The 19,926-nt window shown below is 38.8% G+C and overlaps 1 protein-coding gene across 1 annotated transcript in view; it reads right to left on the minus strand.

Moving 5' to 3' along the window:
* Window positions 1-19,926, minus strand: part of ahr1b (aryl hydrocarbon receptor 1b) — an 81,429-nt gene that overhangs the window by 39,899 nt on the left and 21,604 nt on the right. Inside the window, exon 4 of the mRNA XM_020482626.2 lies at window positions 3,225-3,340. Coding sequence (XP_020338215.1) covers window positions 3,225-3,340 — 116 coding nt within the window. The remainder of the gene's footprint in view (window positions 1-3,224; window positions 3,341-19,926) is intronic.

Below are 19,926 nucleotides of genomic sequence, written 5' to 3' on the forward strand. Positions count from 1 at the left end.
TGTTTTCCCAGCCTGTATGTTATCTGGTCTGGATGTATGCCCCCTGACAGTGACAGCAAACACAGGAACAGACTGGCAGGCCAAACACTGGCACTGACTGGCAGGCCAAACACTGGAACAGACTGGCAGGCCAAACACTGGAACAGACTGGCAGGCCAAACACTGGAACAGACTGGCAGGCCAAACACTGGAACAGACTGGCAGGCCAAACACTGGAACAGACTGGCAGGCCAAACACTGGAACAGACTGGCAGGCCAAACACTGGAACAGACTGGCAAGCCAAACACTGGCACAGACTGGCAAGCCAAACACTGGCACAGACTGGCAAGCCAAACACTGGCACAGACTGGCAGGCCAAACACTGGAACAGACTGGCAGGCAAAACACTGGAACAGACTGGCAGGCCAAACACTGGAACAGACTGGCAGGCCAAACACTGGAACAGACTTACAGGCCAAACACTGGAACAGACTGGCAGGCCAAACACTGGCACAGACTGGCAGACCAAACACTGGCACTGACTGGCAGGCCAAACACTGGAACAGACTGGCAGGCCAAACACTGGAACAGACTGGCAGGCCCAACAGTGGAACAGACTGGCAGACCATACACTGGCACTGACTGGCAGGCCAAACACTGGCACAGACTGGCAGGCCAAACACTGGCACAGACTGGCAGGCCAAACACTGGCACAGACTGGCAGGCCAAACACTGGAACAGACTGGCAGGCCAAACACTGGAACAGACTGGCAGACCAAACACTGGAACAGACTTACAGGCCAAACACTGGAACAGACTGGGAGGCCAAACACTGGCACAGACTGGCAGACCAAACACTGGCACTGACTGGCAGGCCAAACACTGGAACAGACTGGCAGGCCAAACACTGGCACTGACTGGCAGGCCAAACACTGGAACAGACTGGCAGGCCAAACACTGGAACAGACTGGCAGGCCAAACACTGGAACAGACTGGCAGGCCAAACACTGGCACAGACTGGCAGGCCAAACACTGGAACAGACTGGCAGGCCAAACACTGGAACAGACTGGCAGGCCAAACACTGGAACAGACTGGCAGGCCAAACACTGGAACAGACTGGCAGGCCAAACACTGGAACAGACTGGCAGGCCAAACACTGGAACAGACTGGCAGGCCAAACACTGGAACAGACTGGCAGGCCAAACACTGGAACAGACTGGCAGGCCAAACACTGGAACAGACTGGCAGGCCACAGGGAACAAACAAGGGTTTATTCCTTTTTTGTACAATCAGTTGTTTTCTTTTTGGTATGTACAGATATTGATTCATGCATTCACGTCTCCCATGCCTTTAGTGAACTTCAAATGCTTATGGAATTATATTTTGATCCACTGAAAAGGTAACCTGAATGACGTGGACTAAAAATGGTAAAGTACATTAGGCTATATGGAGAATATCAAATAACACCTTTCTGCTCTCATTTTACCGCCCTTTTCAATAATGGATGTCCTCACAGTCACTCTATAATTCATGGCCAAGTGTCTGAAATGGAACATAGCAAGACAGCCAGCCCTGGTCAGAAATAGCCTCTCCTCTCCTCCGACCCCCTCTCCTCTGCTTCCCCCATCTCCTCCCTTCTCTTTCCGGCCCTCTCAACAGCAATGTCATGAATAAGGACCTCGCCTTCGTTTAGCATCTCTCTCACTCTCTCTCTCTCTCTTTCCCCCTCTCTATCCATTTACTATTCTTTCTCTCTCAAATACACTATTTCCCTCATTTCTAACCCTCCTCCATGCCCCTCCCTCCCTCCCTCTGTAGCTCAGCCTGTCTTAAGAGATTCTGTGTTGACTGTTCTGGCACGGTGGGATTCTGCATGATGGCACAACAGTGGGGGCTGTAGATGAAGCAGATCACATCTCCCCTGACTGAACATCCAGCACAGAGCAGGGCAGAATATAGAGCACTGTCCCTTTTAAAGGACAATTCCACTCAAAAAAAGACATTTTGGTATTCGTCTCAGTAGTTAACTGTTGATACAGTCCCAAAGATCAGGGCAGAATAGAGCACTGCCCCTTTAAGTGCAGGGCCAAATAGGCCCCAGTAAGTGCAGGACAGAATAGAGCATTGTCTCTTTAAGAACTGGGGGGATGAATGATGGCACCAAACTAGGCTATGGCATGGGCATTGAATGTTTTCCCATGTAACATTTGTAGCTCCTCTAAATGAGTCCAAACTAATCAGCTGGTCTCAGCAGGCCTGGTACAACCTTTTCGTTCTAGGCTGAGATCCTGTTAAGGAAAGAGCCCAATCTGCCAATAACCATCCAGGAGAGTGGTCAGCATGTTAGCGAAAGGTATCTCTCATCCTGTGGGTGGTCTCTCTCTCTCTCTCTCTGACAATCTCTAAATGCAGCAAGCCATGGCGTCTGTTTGTGAAAACCAGCAGTACTTAACTTTCCCCCATAGAAATAGAATTACAACACTATGATTACATACATCTATACTTGTCCCCATGTGGTGCGCTCCCACTACAAGACAGACTTTCCATGTCTGCCGTGCTGTGCCTGCTGTGTGTGAGAGCCCTGCAGTCTCCTGTCTCACCTGCCTCTCTGTCAAGGCTCTTACTGTGCCTGCCCGGGAAAGCTTTCTATCGAAGCACTGCTCACTTAACTGAGCTACGCTTCAGCCAGACAGCTCTCTCTCTCTCTCTCTCTATCTCTCGCCAGGCTCTCTCTCGCCAGGCTCTCTCTCTCTCCAGGCTCTCTCTCTCTCGCTCTCTCTCCAAGCTCTTGGCATGCTTAAGGGACAGAACAGAAGCCCAGCAAGTTTGGGGAAATGCTAAGACATGTAGCGATGCCCTCTGGCAGGCAGGCAGGCAGGCAGGCAGCGTGCTCTATAAAAACCAGGCCTGATCTGAAGCGAGACACGCTAGATGAGATGAGCTTCACAGAGTGAGTAGGCTTCTTATGTCTACTGGTCAGTTTGGAGGAGAGAGGAGTAGACCAGTTGTGCCTGGGCTGCAGGTGGTGGTGTGGGTATAGATGTGTGTGTATGTGTGTGTGTGTGGAGAGACAGCTCGTAGTACTCCTTGACACAATGAGTGGCCATATAGAACATTCTGATGCAATGATTTGAAACATATTCGGATACAGTTTCAGTGCCCAAAATGTAGTGCAGACGCCAGCTGGGGTGTCACACTGCTCGTCGTGTGTTTGTGCCCTGCACCTGGAGCCTGGCCACCAACCTGCAATAGGAGTTCACCCTCGGGCATCCAGCCGTCCACCAATCCCGTTGTCTCGCTGCTGTCATGGTTACCACCGTTGGCCTTCAACCCCTTGCAAGCCTGGGTCTTCAGGGCAACTATCGAGTAAGAGCGAAACAGGGAGAGGGAGGGAGAGAGGGGAGAGAAAGGGAGGGAGAGAGAGAGAGGGGAGAGAAAGGGAGGGAGAGAGAGAGAAGGAGAGAGGGGAGAGAAAGGGAGAGAGGAGAGAGAGAGGTCTTAAGTCTTTGAAATAGTGTTTACAGAGAACTGCTGTGAATGTCAGAGTGCTTTATAACACACGGGCATGACAGGCCCCTAGCTCATTAACAATTCAGTAAACATCATTTCCGAAAAGGCTCATTCATATGACTCGCAACAACAAACGCCATCCACCACCACAAATACGAAACCGATCATATGGCATTGATAATCAAAGCTTTAAACAGTTTAAAGGGGGCTTTAAAGGCTGATGTGGGTTCTGCCAGCGTTCCAGGTTTTCCCAGCAGGCATTGCGAGGTGCTTTCTTTAGCTTAGTCTAGTGCATGCTGCTGCCTATTCTGGCTCTCTGTAGCTGTGCTAATGGCTCATGTCTGCTCTGACTGAGCCCATGTTAGTTTGAAGTACTACTGATGTGTTTGCAACTGCTCATTATGAGAGGGGGATGATCCAGTGAGGCAGACAACATTGGCCTGGACAGAAGGAGGAGAAGACCATGGAGGGGATAGAGAGAGGAGAAGACCATGGAGGGGATAGAAGGAGGAGAATGGACAGGATAGGGGGAGGAGAAGACCATGGAGGGGATAGAGGGAGGAGAAGACCATGGAGGGGATAGAGGGAGGAGAAGACCATGGAGGGGATAGAGGGAAGAGAAGACCATGGAGGGGATAGAGGGAGGAGAAGACCATGGAGGGGATAGAAGGAAGAGAAGACCATGGAGGGGATAGAAGGAGGAGAGGAGGAGGAGAATGGAGGGGATAGGGGAAGGAGAAGACCATGGAGGGGGTAGGGGGAGGAGAAAACCATGGAGGGGATAGAGGGAGGAGAAGACTATGGAGGGGATAGAGGGATGAGAATGGAGGGGATAGAGGGAGGAGAGGGGGATGAGAATGGAGGGGATAGGGGAGGAGAAGACCATGGAGGGGATAGAGGGAGGAGAAGACCCTGGAGGGGATAGAGGAAGGAGAATGGAGAGGATATGGGTAGGAGAATGGAGGGGATAGGGGTAGGAGAAGACCATGGAGGGGATAGAGGGAGGAGAATGAAGGGGATAGAGGGAGGAGAATGGAGGGGATAGAGGAAGGAGAATGGAGGGGATAGAGGAAGGAGAATGGAGGGGATAGAGGAAGGAGAAGACCATGGAGGGGATAGAGTGAAGAGAATGGAGGGGATAGAGGGAGGAGAATGGAGGGTATAGAGGGAGGAGAAGACCATGGAGGGTATAGAGGGAGGAGAATGGAGGGGATAGAGGGAGGAGAATGGAGGGTATAGAGGGAGGAGAAGACCATGGAGGGTATAGAGGGAGGAGAATGGAGGGGATAGAGGGAGGAGAAGACCATGGAGGGTATAGAGGGGAGAGAAGACCATGGAGGGTATAGAGGGAGGAGAATGGAGGGGATAGAGGGAGGAGAAGACCATGGAGCGTATAGAGGGAGGAGAAGACCATGGAGGGGATAGGGGAAGGAGAAGACCATGGAGGGTATAGAGGGAGGAGAAGACCATGGAGGGTATAGAGGGAGGAGAAGACTATGGAGGGGATAGAGGGATGAGAATGGAGGGGATAGAGGGAGGAGAGGGGGATGAGAATGGAGGGGATAGGGGAGGAGAAGACCATGGAGGGGATAGAGGGAGGAGAATGGAGGGGGGTAGGGGTAGGAGAATGGAGGGGATAGGGGTAGGAGAAGACCATGGAGGGGATAGAGGGAGGAGAAGGAAGGGGATAGAGTGAGGAGAATGGAGGGGATAGAGGGAGGAGAATGGAGGGTATAGAGGGAGGAGAAGACCATGGAGGGTATAGAGGGAGGAGAATGGAGGGGATAGAGGGAGGAGAAGACCATGGAGGGTATAGAGGGGGGAGAAGACCATGGAGGGTATAGAGGGAGGAGAATGGAGGGGATAGAGGGAGGAGTAGACCATGGAGTGTATAGAGGGAGGAGAAGACCATGAAGGGTATAGAGGGAGGAGAAGACCATGGAGGGTATAGAGGGAGGAGAAGACCATGGAGGGTATAGAGGGAGGAGAAGACCATGTAGGGTATAGAGGGAGGAGAATGGAGGGTATAGAGGGAGGAGAATGGAGGGTATAGAGGGAGGAGAAGACCATGGAGGGTATAGAGGGAGGAGAAGACCATGGAGGGTATAGAGGGAGGAGAATGGAGGGGATAGAGGGAGGAGAAGACCATGGAGAGGATAGAGGGAGGAGAAGACCATGGAGGGTATAGAGGGAGGAGAATGGAGGGGATAGAGGGAGGAGAATGGAAGGGATAGAGGGAGGAGAATGGAGGGGATGGGGGAGGAGAATGGAGGGGATAGAGGGAGGAGAATGGAGGGGATAGAGGGAGGAGAATGGAGGGGATAGAGGGAGGAGAATGGAGGGGATAGAGGGAGGAGAATGGAGGGGATGGGGGAGGAGAATGGAGGGGATAGAGGGAGGAGAATGGAGGGGAGAGAGAGGAGAATGGAGGGGATAGAGGGAGGAGAATGGAGGGGATAGAGGGAGGAGAATGGAGGGGATAGAGGGAGAAAGAGGAGATGTGGGAATGAAAAGAGCTAAAGCCTTACAATGACACTGAGATAAAGCATTCTGAATTATTAGTATACTGAATATGCTTTAGAGAGGGAGAGAGAAAACAGAGTAAGAGAGAGCGAGAAAACAAAGAGAGGGAGAGAAAGGGAGAGAGAAAACAGAGTAAGAGAGAGAGAAAACAAAGAGAGGGCGAGAAAGGGAGAGAGAAAACAGAGTAAGAGAGAGAGAAAACAAAGAGAGGGAGAGAAAGGGAGAGAGAAAACAGAGTAAGAGAGAGAGAAAACAAAGAGAGGGAGAGAAAGGGAGAGAGAAAACAGAGTAAGAGAGAGAGAAAACAAAGAGAGTGAAAGAGAGAAAAGCGAAGGACAGGGCATGACAGGTTTTTTTTTTTTGTGTGAGACGTGGAAAAGGCATTAGTGTACGGGTGAGCGAAAGGTCACCAAGAGGTGTGACATCTCTACAGCACCTCTAAAGCTGGATCATCACTCTGGAGACTCACTCTGTCCAGTGTGTGTGTGTGTGTGTGTGTGTGTGTGTGTGTGTGTGTGCCTCAGTCTGCCCTTACCGTAGAACTAACTAGGAGTACTCTACTACACACAGTACCCCCTCCACATCCCACATGGTCCAGTCTGGATCACAGGCTCAAACCAGTGGGGAGGTAGCCTGGCCCTACAATATGGACATACCGTTAAACACCACACACACATACAGCTCGAAGAAACACATACTAGAAATCTAAATGAACATGTCATATTGGACGTAGGCTACTGCTCAACTGGAGAAAATGAAGTTTGAGTTGTAACACCCAAACGCAGGAGAGGGATTAGACTCTAGAGTCTTTCAGCGTGACCCCTGACCTCTGACCCCGATACAACTCCCTGACCCCTGAGCAGCGTGTGGACATGATGCTTTAAATGAACAACACACAGGTCTATAGTGATCTGGAGGAGGACTTGATAGAGGGGGCTGGGGGGGAGGCTAGAGGGTACAATAGAGGGGTCACAAGGTCAACCCACCCACCATCTATCGGCATCAGGTCAATGTGCTGGGGTTCAGACCCAGATTCAAACCTGGACTCAGACTCATACCCAGATTCAGACCCAGACTCATAATCAGACCCAGACACAGATTCATACTGACACGCTAAATCCTTCTGCTCGGTAATGATATAAACTCATCTACTGGGAAGTATCAGCAAAGGATCTAAAATCAGCATTTGTTTTCTGCTTGGTGAAGATAATAAGGAAAAACGTGATAGTAAAAACTTTCAGCTCTGTTTCATCCGTTAAGATACAATTAAAAGGCATTCTAACATAGTTGAATTCATACGCGACCAAACGATGTTCCCCTGCTCCTCAATGAGAACAATTTGGCTCTGTTGTGACGGAGACAAATGGAGAAGTTTAAAGGTTAAAAGCCCAGGGGAAGCATTGGAAAGAGATTGAAGGCTTTCTGCCTCGGTCGACATCGGCCTGTTCCTTCAAAGGCATTGTGGGAGTTCTGTGGCCTCTTTCCCATTGGCTTTAGCTGGATACCACCAGCGGCAGGGCTATAAGGCCGGGCGGCCAGCACGCAACCAATGGTACTTCTCAGGACCCCAACACAGTCTCTGCGACTGGAGGGCGAAACAGAGATACTAATTGTTTCACAATGCATGCAGCGATCCCCTGAAACTCATTGTCCAAACAAGTAGAACTATTTGAATGATAGAAGCTCTCATAGCATTCCATGTACAGTATATTACAATACACTAAAGTACAGTGCACTACAGTACATTACAGTAGAGTACATTACACTGCAGTACAGTACAGTAGAGTACATTACACTACAGTACATTACAGTAGAGTACATTACACTACAGTACATTACAGTACACTACACAGGGTCTAGTGCCTGTCTATCTGTCAGCTTGGGGTTAAAAACATGCTACCCTCTCTCACACACCCAACGTTGCTCTCATGAATACGGATCTGTGTCTCATTTCCACAAGGAAGCAGTAGAGCAGTAGTGTGTCAGTCTGTTCTCTCTCTCTCTCTCTCTCTCTCTCTTCCTCTCCCGCCAACTAGGAAGAGTATTCCTAGTTAGCGGGGCTGTTTCCCTAGCTCCCTGAAATCTAGAGTTGTCGTCTCTTTTAGCGCTGTTGTTTTTCTGGTCGCTGCTGCGCCCTGGGTCGTTGTCAACATCGTAAGCCGTTGAGGACGTGGAAGAGAGGCTGAACATCAACTGGGTGGAACCAGGCGGCCCAGATCCTCCTTATAAAACATGAATTAACACGTTGGTGCAAATAGTGTAGCGGTGGTATTCTGAAGAAGAAGAAGAAGAATCGGCTGCTTGTTGCTATTCTGGACAGAACAGAACAGGTTTCAGTTAGAACCTCATCTTTATCCCATCTCTCCAACATAATCAACTCTTTCATTCAACATTGAGATCAACTGGACTCTGGAATGCTCATAATCAACCCAGTGCTTGCCGAACATTCTACGTACTTAGCCCCAGAAATCAACAGCCCAGATATGAGAAAATCCACTATGACGTTACCATAGCTACTGTAGCTTGACGGCAAGTGCCAATACATCACACCTGTCTAAATGAATGAACAGGGGAGTGATGAGAGCTTTCACTGAGAGAGAGTGCAGTGTAGTGGAACCAAAGGAGAGACATGTTAGCCATCAAACATTAACACCAGGGCCTATTTGTGTGCCGCGCCACGTGTTGATGACACCACAGCAGCGGCAGAAGCCTGTGACACACACAACGCCCGGGGCGCCTAGGAAACAGAAAGTGCTTTTGACTCCGTAGAACAAGGGGAGTGTCTGCCTGCCGCCCGCTTACCGAACACAAACACTTCCTGTTGGCATAATGGAGAGAGTGGTGGCAGCCAACAAGCAATATAAACATCAGAATAGGAGCTCCTCAGCTCCAGTGTACAGATGACCGACTCCGTCGGGGCGGGCCACCACCGTCATTCTCTAACCTCCCTACTTCTGGCTGTGACTCTGTGGCTGAGTGCACTGGGGATAGATGGCTACTGTACTGAATACTGTAACAGTAAACGGTATTGTACTGTTGTAAATATATGGCTGCGTGGTTGAGTGCATACCCATGCACTTTGTGACTATGGTTGGTTGGTTACTGTACTGTTACTGTACTAATGTAAATAGTTACTACGCTGTACTATTTTAAAGATGGTTACTGTACTGTTACTGTACTAATGTAAATAGTTACTGCGCTGTACTATTTTAAAGATGGTTACTGTACTAATGTAAATAGTTACTGCGCTGTACTATTTTAAAGATGGTTACTGTACTAATGTAAATAGTTACTGCGCTGTACTATTTTAAAGATGGTTACTGTACTGTTACTGTACTAATGTAAATAGTTACTACGCTGTACTATTTTAAAGATGGTTACTGTACTAATGTAAATAGTTACTACGCTGTACTATTTTAAAGATGGTTACTGTACTGTTACTGTACTAATGTAAATAGTTACTACGCTGTACTATTTTAAAGATGGTTACTGTACTAATGTAAATAGTTACTATGCTGTACTATTTTAAAGATGGTTACTGTACTAATGTAAATAGTTACTATGCTGTACTATTTTAAAGATGGTTACTGTACTAATGTAAATAGTTACTACGCTGTACTATTTTAAAGATGGTTACTGTACTGTTACTGTACTAATGTAAATAGTTACTACGCTGTACTATTTTAAAGATGGTTACTGTACTAATGTAAATAGTTACTATGCTGTACTATTTTAAAGATGGTTACTGTACTAATGTAAATAGTTACTACGCTGTACTATTTTAAAGATGGTTACTGTACTAATGTAAATAGTTACTGCGCTGTACTATTTTAAAGATGGTTACTGTACTAATGTAAATAGTTACTACGCTGTACTATTTTAAAGATGGTTACTGTACTGTTACTGTACTAATGTAAATAGTTACTGCGCTGTACTATTTTAAAGATGGTTACTGTACTAATGTAAATAGTTACTGCGCTGTACTATTTTAAAGATGGTTACTGTACTAATGTAAATAGTTACTGCGCTGTACTATTTAAAAGATGGTTACTGTACTAATGTAAATAGTTACTGCGCTGTACTATTTTAAAGATGGTTACTGTACTGTTACTGTACTAATGTAAATAGTTACTACGCTGTACTATTTAAAAGATGGTTACTGTACTAATGTAAATAGTTACTATGCTGTACTATTTTAAAGATGGTTACTGTACTAATGTAAATAGTTACTATGCTGTACTATTTTAAAGATGGTTACTGTACTAATGTAAATAGTTACTACGCTGTACTATTTTAAAGATGGTTACTGTACTGTTACTGTACTAATGTAAATAGTTACTATGCTGTACTATTTTAAAGATGGTTACTGTACTAATGTAAATAGTTACTATGCTGTACTATTTTAAAGATGGTTACTGTACTAATGTAAATAGTTACTACGCTGTACTATTTTAAAGATGGTTACTGTACTGTTACTGTACTAATGTAAATAGTTACTACGCTGTACTATTTTAAAGATGGTTACTGTACTAATGTAAATAGTTACTATGCTGTACTATTTTAAAGATGGTTACTGTACTAATGTAAATAGTTACTACGCTGTACTATTTTAAAGATGGTTACTGTACTGTTACTGTACTAATGTAAATAGTTACTGCGCTGTACTATTTTAAAGATGGTTACTGTACTAATGTAAATAGTTACTGCGCTGTACTATTTTAAAGATGGTTACTGTACTGTTACTGTACTAATGTAAATAGTTACTGCGCTGTACTATTTTAAAGATGGTTACTGTACTAATGTAAATAGTTACTACGCTGTACTATTTTAAAGATGGTTACTGTACTAATGTAAATAGTTACTGCGCTGTACTATTTAAAAGATGGTTACTGTACTAATGTAAATAGTTACTGCGCTGTACTATTTTAAAGATGGTTACTGTACTAATGTAAATAGTTACTGCGCTGTACTATTTTAAAGATGGTTACTGTACTAATGTAAATAGTTACTGCGCTGTACTATTTTAAAGATGGTTACTGTACTAATGTAAATAGTTACTGCGCTGTACTATTTTAAAGATGGTTACTGTACTAATGTAAATAGTTACTACACTGTACTATTTTAAAGATGGTTACTGTACTGTTACTGTACTAATGTAAATAGTTACTACGCTGTACTATTTAAAAGATGGTTACTGTACTAATGTAAATAGTTACTGCGCTGTACTATTTAAAAGATGGTTACTGTACTAATGTAAATAGTTACTGCGCTGTACTATTTTAAAGATGGTTACTGTACTGTTACTGTACTAATGTAAATAGTTACTACGCTGTACTATTTAAAAGATGGTTACTGTACTAATGTAAATAGTTACTACGCTGTACTATTTTAAAGATGGTTACTGTACTAATGTAAATAGTTACTACGCTGTACTATTTTAAAGATGGTTACTGTACTAATGTAAATAGTTACTGCGCTGTACTATTTTAAAGATGGTTACTGTACTGTTACTGTACTAATGTAAATAGTTACTATGCTGTACTATTTTAAAGATGGTTACTGTACTGTTACTGTACTAATGTAAATAGTTACTGCGCTGTACTATTTAAAAGATGGTTACTGTACTGTTACTGTACTAATGTAAATAGTTACTATGCTGTACTATTTAAAAGATGGTTACTGTACTGTTACTGTACTAATGTAAATAGTTACTATGCTGTACTATTTAAAAGATGGTTACTGTACTGTTACTGTACTAATGTAAATAGTTACTATGCTGTACTATTTAAAAGATGGTTACTGTACTGTTACTGTACTAATGTAAATAGTTACTACGCTGTACTATTTAAAAGATGGTTACTGTACTGTTACTGTACTAATGTAAATAGTTACTACGCTGTACTATTTTAAAGATGGTTACTGTACTAATGTAAATAGTTACTGCGCTGTACTATTTTAAAGATGGTTACTGTACTGTTACTGTACTAATGTAAATAGTTACTACGCTGTACTATTTAAAAGATGGTTACTGTACTGTTACTGTACTAATGTAAATAGTTACTATGCTGTACTATTTTAAAGATGGTTACTGTACTGTTACTGTACTAATGTAAATAGTTACTGCGCTGTACTATTTTAAAGATGGTTACTGTACTAATGTAAATAGTTACTGCGCTGTACTATTTAAAAGATGGTTACTGTACTAATGTAAATAGTTACTACGCTGTACTATTTAAAAGATGGTTACTGTACTAATGTAAATAGTTACTACGCTGTACTATTTTAAAGATGGTTACTGTACTGTTACTGTACTAATGTAAATAGTTACTATGCTGTACTATTTTAAAGATGGTTACTGTACTGTTACTGTACTAATGTAAATAGTTACTGCGCTGTACTATTTAAAAGATGGTTACTGTACTGTTACTGTACTAATGTAAATAGTTACTATGCTGTACTATTTAAAAGATGGTTACTGTACTGTTACTGTACTAATGTAAATAGTTACTATGCTGTACTATTTAAAAGATGGTTACTGTACTGTTACTGTACTAATGTAAATAGTTACTATGCTGTACTATTTAAAAGATGGTTACTGTACTGTTACTGTACTAATGTAAATAGTTACTACGCTGTACTATTTTAAAGATGGTTACTGTACTAATGTAAATAGTTACTGCGTTGTACTATTTTAAAGATGGTTACTGTACTGTTACTGTACTAATGTAAATAGTTACTACGCTGTACTATTTAAAAGATGGTTACTGTACTGTTACTGTACTAATGTAAATAGTTACTATGCTGTACTATTTTAAAGATGGTTACTGTACTGTTACTGTACTAATGTAAATAGTTACTGCGCTGTACTATTTTAAAGATGGTTACTGTACTAATGTAAATAGTTACTATGCTGTACTATTTTAAAGATGGTTACTGTACTGTTACTGTACTAATGTAAATAGTTACTGCGCTGTACTATTTTAAAGATGGTTACTGTACTAATGTAAATAGTTACTGCGCTGTACTATTTTAAAGATGGTTACTGTACTGTTACTGTACTAATGTAAATAGTTACTACGCTGTACTATTTTAAAGATGGTTACTGTACTGTTACTGTACTAATGTAAATAGTTACTACGCTGTACTATTTTAAAGATGGTTACTGTACTAATGTAAATAGTTACTATGCTGTACTATTTAAAAGATGGTTACTGTACTAATGTAAATAGTTACTACGCTGTACTATTTTAAAGATGGTTACTGTACTAATGTAAATAGTTACTACGCTGTACTATTTAAAAGATGGTTACTGTACTAATGTAAATAGTTACTACGCTGTACTATTTTAAAGATGGTTACTGTACTAATGTAAATAGTTACTGCGCTGTACTATTTAAAAGATGGTTACTGTACTAATGTAAATAGTTACTACGCTGTACTATTTAAAAGATGGTTACTGTACTAATGTAAATAGTTACTGCGCTGTACTATTTAAAAGATGGTTACTGTACTAATGTAAATAGTTACTACGCTGTACTATTTTAGAGATGGTTACTGTACTAATGTAAATAGTTACTACGCTGTACTATTTAAAAGATGGTTACTGTACTAATGTAAATAGTTACTACGCTGTACTATTTTAAAGATGGTTACTGTACTAATGTAAATAGTTACTATGCTGTACTATTTTAAAGATGGTTACTGTACTAATGTAAATAGTTACTACACTGTACTATTTTAAAGATGGTTACTGTACTGTTACTGTACTAATGTAAATAGTTACTACGCTGTACTATTTAAAAGATGGTTACTGTACTAATGTAAATAGTTACTACGCTGTACTATTTAAAAGATGGTTACTGTACTAATGTAAATAGTTACTACGCTGTACTATTTAAAAGATGGTTACTGTACTAATGTAAATAGTTACTACGCTGTACTATTTAAAAGATGGTTACTGTACTAATGTAAATAGTTACTACGCTGTACTATTTAAAAGATGGTTACTGTACTAATGTAAATAGTTACTACGCTGTACTATTTTAAAGATGGTTACTGTACTGTTACTGTACTAATGTAAATAGTTACTACGCTGTACTATTTAAAAGATGGTTACTGTACTAATGTAAATAGTTACTGCGCTGTACTATTTTAAAGATGGTTACTGTACTGTTACTGTACTAATGTAAATAGTTACTACGCTGTACTATTTAAAAGATGGTTACTGTACTAATGTAAATAGTTACTGCTCTGTACTATTTTAAAGATGGTTACTGTACTGTTACTGTACTAATGTAAATAGTTACTATGCTGTACTATTTTAAAGATGGTTACTGTACTAATGTAAATAGTTACTGCGCTGTACTATTTTAAAGATGGTTACTGTACTAATGTAAATAGTTACTACTCTGTACTATTTAAAAGATGGTTACTGTACTAATGTAAATAGTTACTGCGCTGTACTATTTTAAAGATGGTTACTGTACTAATGTAAATAGTTACTATGCTGTACTATTTTAAAGATGGTTACTGTACTGTTACTGTACTAATGTAAATAGTTACTACGCTGTACTATTTTAAAGATGGTTACTGTACTAATGTAAATAGTTACTACGCTGTACTATTTAAAAGATGGTTACTGTACTAATGTAAATAGTTACTACGCTGTACTATTTAAAAGATGGTTACTGTACTAATGTAAATAGTTACTGCGCTGTACTATTTTAAAGATGGTTACTGTACTGTTACTGTACTAATGTAAATAGTTACTACGCTGTACTATTTTAAAGATGGTTACTGTACTAATGTAAATAGTTACTACGCTGTACTATTTAAAAGATGGTTACTGTACTAATGTAATAGTTACTGCGCTGTACTATTTTAAAGATGGTTACTGTACTAATGTAAATAGTTACTATGCTGTACTATTTAAAAGATGGTTACTGTACTGTTACTGTACTAATGTAAATAGTTACTACGCTGTACTATTTTAAAGATGGTTACTGTACTGTTACTGTACTAATGTAAATAGTTACTATGCTGTACTATTTTAAAGATGGTTACTGTACTAATGTAAATAGTTACTATGCTGTACTATTTAAAAGATGGTTACTGTACTAATGTAAATAGTTACTACGCTGTACTATTTAAAAGATGGTTACTGTACTAATGTAAATAGTTACTACGCTGTACTATTTAAAAGATGGTTACTGTACTAATAAAATAGTTACTACGCTGTACTATTTTAAAGATGGTTACTGTACTAATGTAAATAGTTACTACGCTGTACTATTTTAAAGATGGTTACTGTACTGTTACTGTACTAATGTAAATAGTTACTATGCTGTACTATTTTAAAGATGGTTACTGTACTAATGTAAATAGTTACTACGCTGTACTATTTTAAAGATGGTTACTGTACTGTTACTGTACTAATGTAAATAGTTACTACGCTGTACTATTTAAAAGATGGTTACTGTACTAATGTAAATAGTTACTGCGCTGTACTATTTTAAAGATGGTTACTGTACTGTTACTGTACTAATGTAAATAGTTACTGCGCTGTACTATTTTAAAGATGGTTACTGTACTAATGTAAATAGTTACTACGCTGTACTATTTTAAAGATGGTTACTGTACTAATGTAAATAGTTACTGCGCTGTACTATTTTAAAGATGGTTACTGTACTGTTACTGTACTAATGTAAATAGTTACTACGCTGTACTATTTTAAAGATGGTTACTGTACTAATGTAAATAGTTACTACGCTGTACTATTTTAAAGATGGTTACTGTACTGTTACTGTACTAATGTAAATAGTTACTACGCTGTACTATTTTAAAGATGGTTACTGTACTAATGTAAATAGTTACTATGCTGTACTATTTTAAAGATGGTTACTGTACTAATGTAAATAGTTACTACGCTGTACTATTTAAAAGATGGTTACTGTACTAATGTAAATAGTTACTATGCTGTACTATTTTAAAGATGGTTACTGTACTAATGTAATAGTTACTATGCTGTACTATTTTAAAGATGGTTACTGTACTAATGTAAATAGTTACTACGCTGTACTATTTAAAAGATGGTTACTGTACTAATGTAAATAGTTACTGCGCTGTACTATTTAAAAGATGGTTACTGTACTAATGTAAATAGTTACTGCGCTGTACTATTTTAAAGATGGTTACTGTACTGTTACTGTACTAATGTAAATAGTTACTACGCTGTACTATTTAAAAGATGGTTACTGTACTAATGTAAATAGTTACTGCGCTGTACTATTTTAAAGATGGTTACTGTACTGTTACTGTACTAATGTAAATAGTTACTATGCTGTACTATTTTAAAGATGGTTACTGTACTAATGTAAATAGTTACTGCGCTGTACTATTTTAAAGATGGTTACTGTACTAATGTAAATAGTTACTGCGCTGTACTATTTTAAAGATGGTTACTGTACTGTTACTGTACTAATGTAAATAGTTACTGCGCTGTACTATTTTAAAGATGGTTACTGTACTGTTACTGTACTAATGTAAATAGTTACTACGCTGTACTATTTTAAAGATGGTTACTGTACTAATGTAAATAGTTACTGCGCTGTACTATTTTAAAGATGGTTACTGTACTAATGTAAATAGTTACTGCGCTGTACTATTTTAAAGATGGTTACTGTACTAATGTAAATAGTTACTGCGCTGTACTATTTTAAAGATGGTTACTGTACTAATGTAAATAGTTACTGCGCTGTACTATTTAAAAGATGGTTACTGTACTAATGTAAATAGTTACTATGCTGTACTATTTTAAAGATGGTTACTGTACTAATGTAAATAGTTACTGCGCTGTACTATTTTAAAGATGGTTACTGTACTGTTACTGTACTAATGTAAATAGTTACTACGCTGTACTATTTTAAAGATGGTTACTGTACTGTTACTGTACTAATGTAAATAGTTACTATGCTGTACTATTTAAAAGATGGTTACTGTACTAATGTAAATAGTTACTGCGCTGTACTATTTTAAAGATGGTTACTGTACTGTTACTGTACTAATGTAAATAGTTACTATGCTGTACTATTTTAAAGATGGTTACTGTACTAATGTAAATAGTTACTGCGCTGTACTATTTTAAAGATGGTTACTGTACTAATGTAAATAGTTACTGCGCTGTACTATTTTAAAGATGGTTACTGTACTGTTACTGTACTAATGTAAATAGTTACTGCGCTGTACTATTTTAAAGATGGTTACTGTACTGTTACTGTACTAATGTAAATAGTTACTACGCTGTACTATTTTAAAGATGGTTACTGTACTAATGTAAATAGTTACTGCGCTGTACTATTTTAAAGATGGTTACTGTACTAATGTAAATAGTTACTGCGCTGTACTATTTTAAAGATGGTTACTGTACTAATGTAAATAGTTACTGCGCTGTACTATTTTAAAGATGGTTACTGTACTAATGTAAATAGTTACTGCGCTGTACTATTTAAAAGATGGTTACTGTACTGTTACTGTACTAATGTAAATAGTTACTACGCTGTACTATTTTAAAGATGGTTACTGTACTGTTACTGTACTAATGTAAATAGTTACTATGCTGTACTATTTTAAAGATGGTTACTGTACTAATGTAAATAGTTACTGCGCTGTACTATTTTAAAGATGGTTACTGTACTGTTACTGTACTAATGTAAATAGTTACTACGCTGTACTATTTAAAAGATGGTTACTGTACTAATGTAAATAGTTACTACGCTGTACTATTTAAAAGATGGTTACTGTACTAATGTAAATAGTTACTGCGCTGTACAATTTTAAAGATGGTTACTGTACTAATGTAAATAGTTACTATGCTGTACTATTTAAAAGATGGTTACTGTACTGTTACTGTACTAATGTAAATAGTTACTACGCTGTACTATTTTAAAGATGGTTACTGTACTGTTACTGTACTAATGTAAATAGTTACTATGCTGTACTATTTTAAAGATGGTTACTGTACTAATGTAAATAGTTACTATGCTGTACTATTTAAAAGATGGTTACTGTACTAATGTAAATAGTTACTACGCTGTACTATTTAAAAGATGGTTACTGTACTAATGTAAATAGTTACTACGCTGTACTATTTAAAAGATGGTTACTGTACTAATGTAAATAGTTACTACGCTGTACTATTTTAAAGATGGTTACTGTACTAATGTAAATAGTTACTACGCTGTACTATTTTAAAGATGGTTACTGTACTGTTACTGTACTAATGTAAATAGTTACTATGCTGTACTATTTTAAAGATGGTTACTGTACTAATGTAAATAGTTACTACGCTGTACTATTTTAAAGATGGTTACTGTACTGTTACTGTACTAATGTAAATAGTTACTACGCTGTACTATTTAAAAGATGGTTACTGTACTAATGTAAATAGTTACTGCGCTGTACTATTTTAAAGATGGTTACTGTACTGTTACTGTACTAATGTAAATAGTTACTGCGCTGTACTATTTTAAAGATGGTTACTGTACTAATGTAAATAGTTACTACGCTGTACTATTTTAAAGATGGTTACTGTACTAATGTAAATAGTTACTGCGCTGTACTATTTTAAAGATGGTTACTGTACTAATGTAAATAGTTACTGCGCTGTACTATTTTAAAGATGGTTACTGTACTGTTACTGTACTAATGTAAATAGTTACTACGCTGTACTATTTTAAAGATGGTTACTGTACTGTTACTGTACTAATGTAAATAGTTACTACGCTGTACTATTTTAAAGATGGTTACTGTACTAATGTAAATAGTTACTACGCTGTACTATTTTAAAGATGGTTACTGTACTAATGTAAATAGTTACTGCGCTGTACTATTTTAAAGATGGTTACTGTACTGTTACTGTACTAATGTAAATAGTTACTACGCTGTACTATTTTAAAGATGGTTACTGTACTAATGTAAATAGTTACTATGCTGTACTATTTTAAAGATGGTTACTGTACTAATGTAAATAGTTACTATGCTGTACTATTTTAAAGATGGTTACTGTACTAATGTAAATAGTTACTACGCTGTACTATTTTAAAGATGGTTACTGTACTAATGTAAATAGTTACTACGCTGTACTATTTAAAAGATGGTTACTGTACTAATGTAAATAGTTACTATGCTGTACTATTTTAAAGATGGTTACTGTACTAATGTAAATAGTTACTATGCTGTACTATTTTAAAGATGGTTACTGTACTAATGTAAATAGTTACTGCGCTGTACTATTTTAAAGATGGTTACTGTACTAATGTAAATAGTTACTATGCTGTACTATTTAAAAGATGGTTACTATACTGTTACTGTACTAATGTAAATAGTTACTGCGCTGTACTATTTAAAAGATGGTTACTGTACTAATGTAAATAGTTACTATGCTGTACTATTTAAAAGATGGTTACTATACTGTTACTGTACTAATGTAAATAGTTACTATGCTGTACTATTTAAAAGATGGTTACTATACTGTTACTGTACTAATGTAAATAGTTACTATGCTGTACTATTTAAAAGATGGTTACTATACTGTTACTGTACTAATGTAAATAGTTACTGCGCTGTACTATTTTAAAGATGGTTACTGTACTAATGTAAATAGTTACTGCGCTGTACTATTTTAAAGATGGTTACTGTACTAATGTAAATAGTTACTGCGCTGTACTATTTTAAAGATGGTTACTGTACTAATGTAAATAGTTACTGCGCTGTACTATTTTAAAGATGGTTACTGTACTAATGTAAATAGTTACTGCGCTGTACTATTTTAAAGATGGTTACTGTACTAATGTAAATAGTTACTATGCTGTACTATTTAAAAGATGGTTACTGTACTAATGTAAATAGTTACTAT

The sequence above is a fragment of the Oncorhynchus kisutch genome, linkage group LG5 (assembly GCF_002021735.2).
Source record: "Oncorhynchus kisutch isolate 150728-3 linkage group LG5, Okis_V2, whole genome shotgun sequence".
Taxonomy (NCBI): domain Eukaryota; kingdom Metazoa; phylum Chordata; class Actinopteri; order Salmoniformes; family Salmonidae; genus Oncorhynchus; species Oncorhynchus kisutch.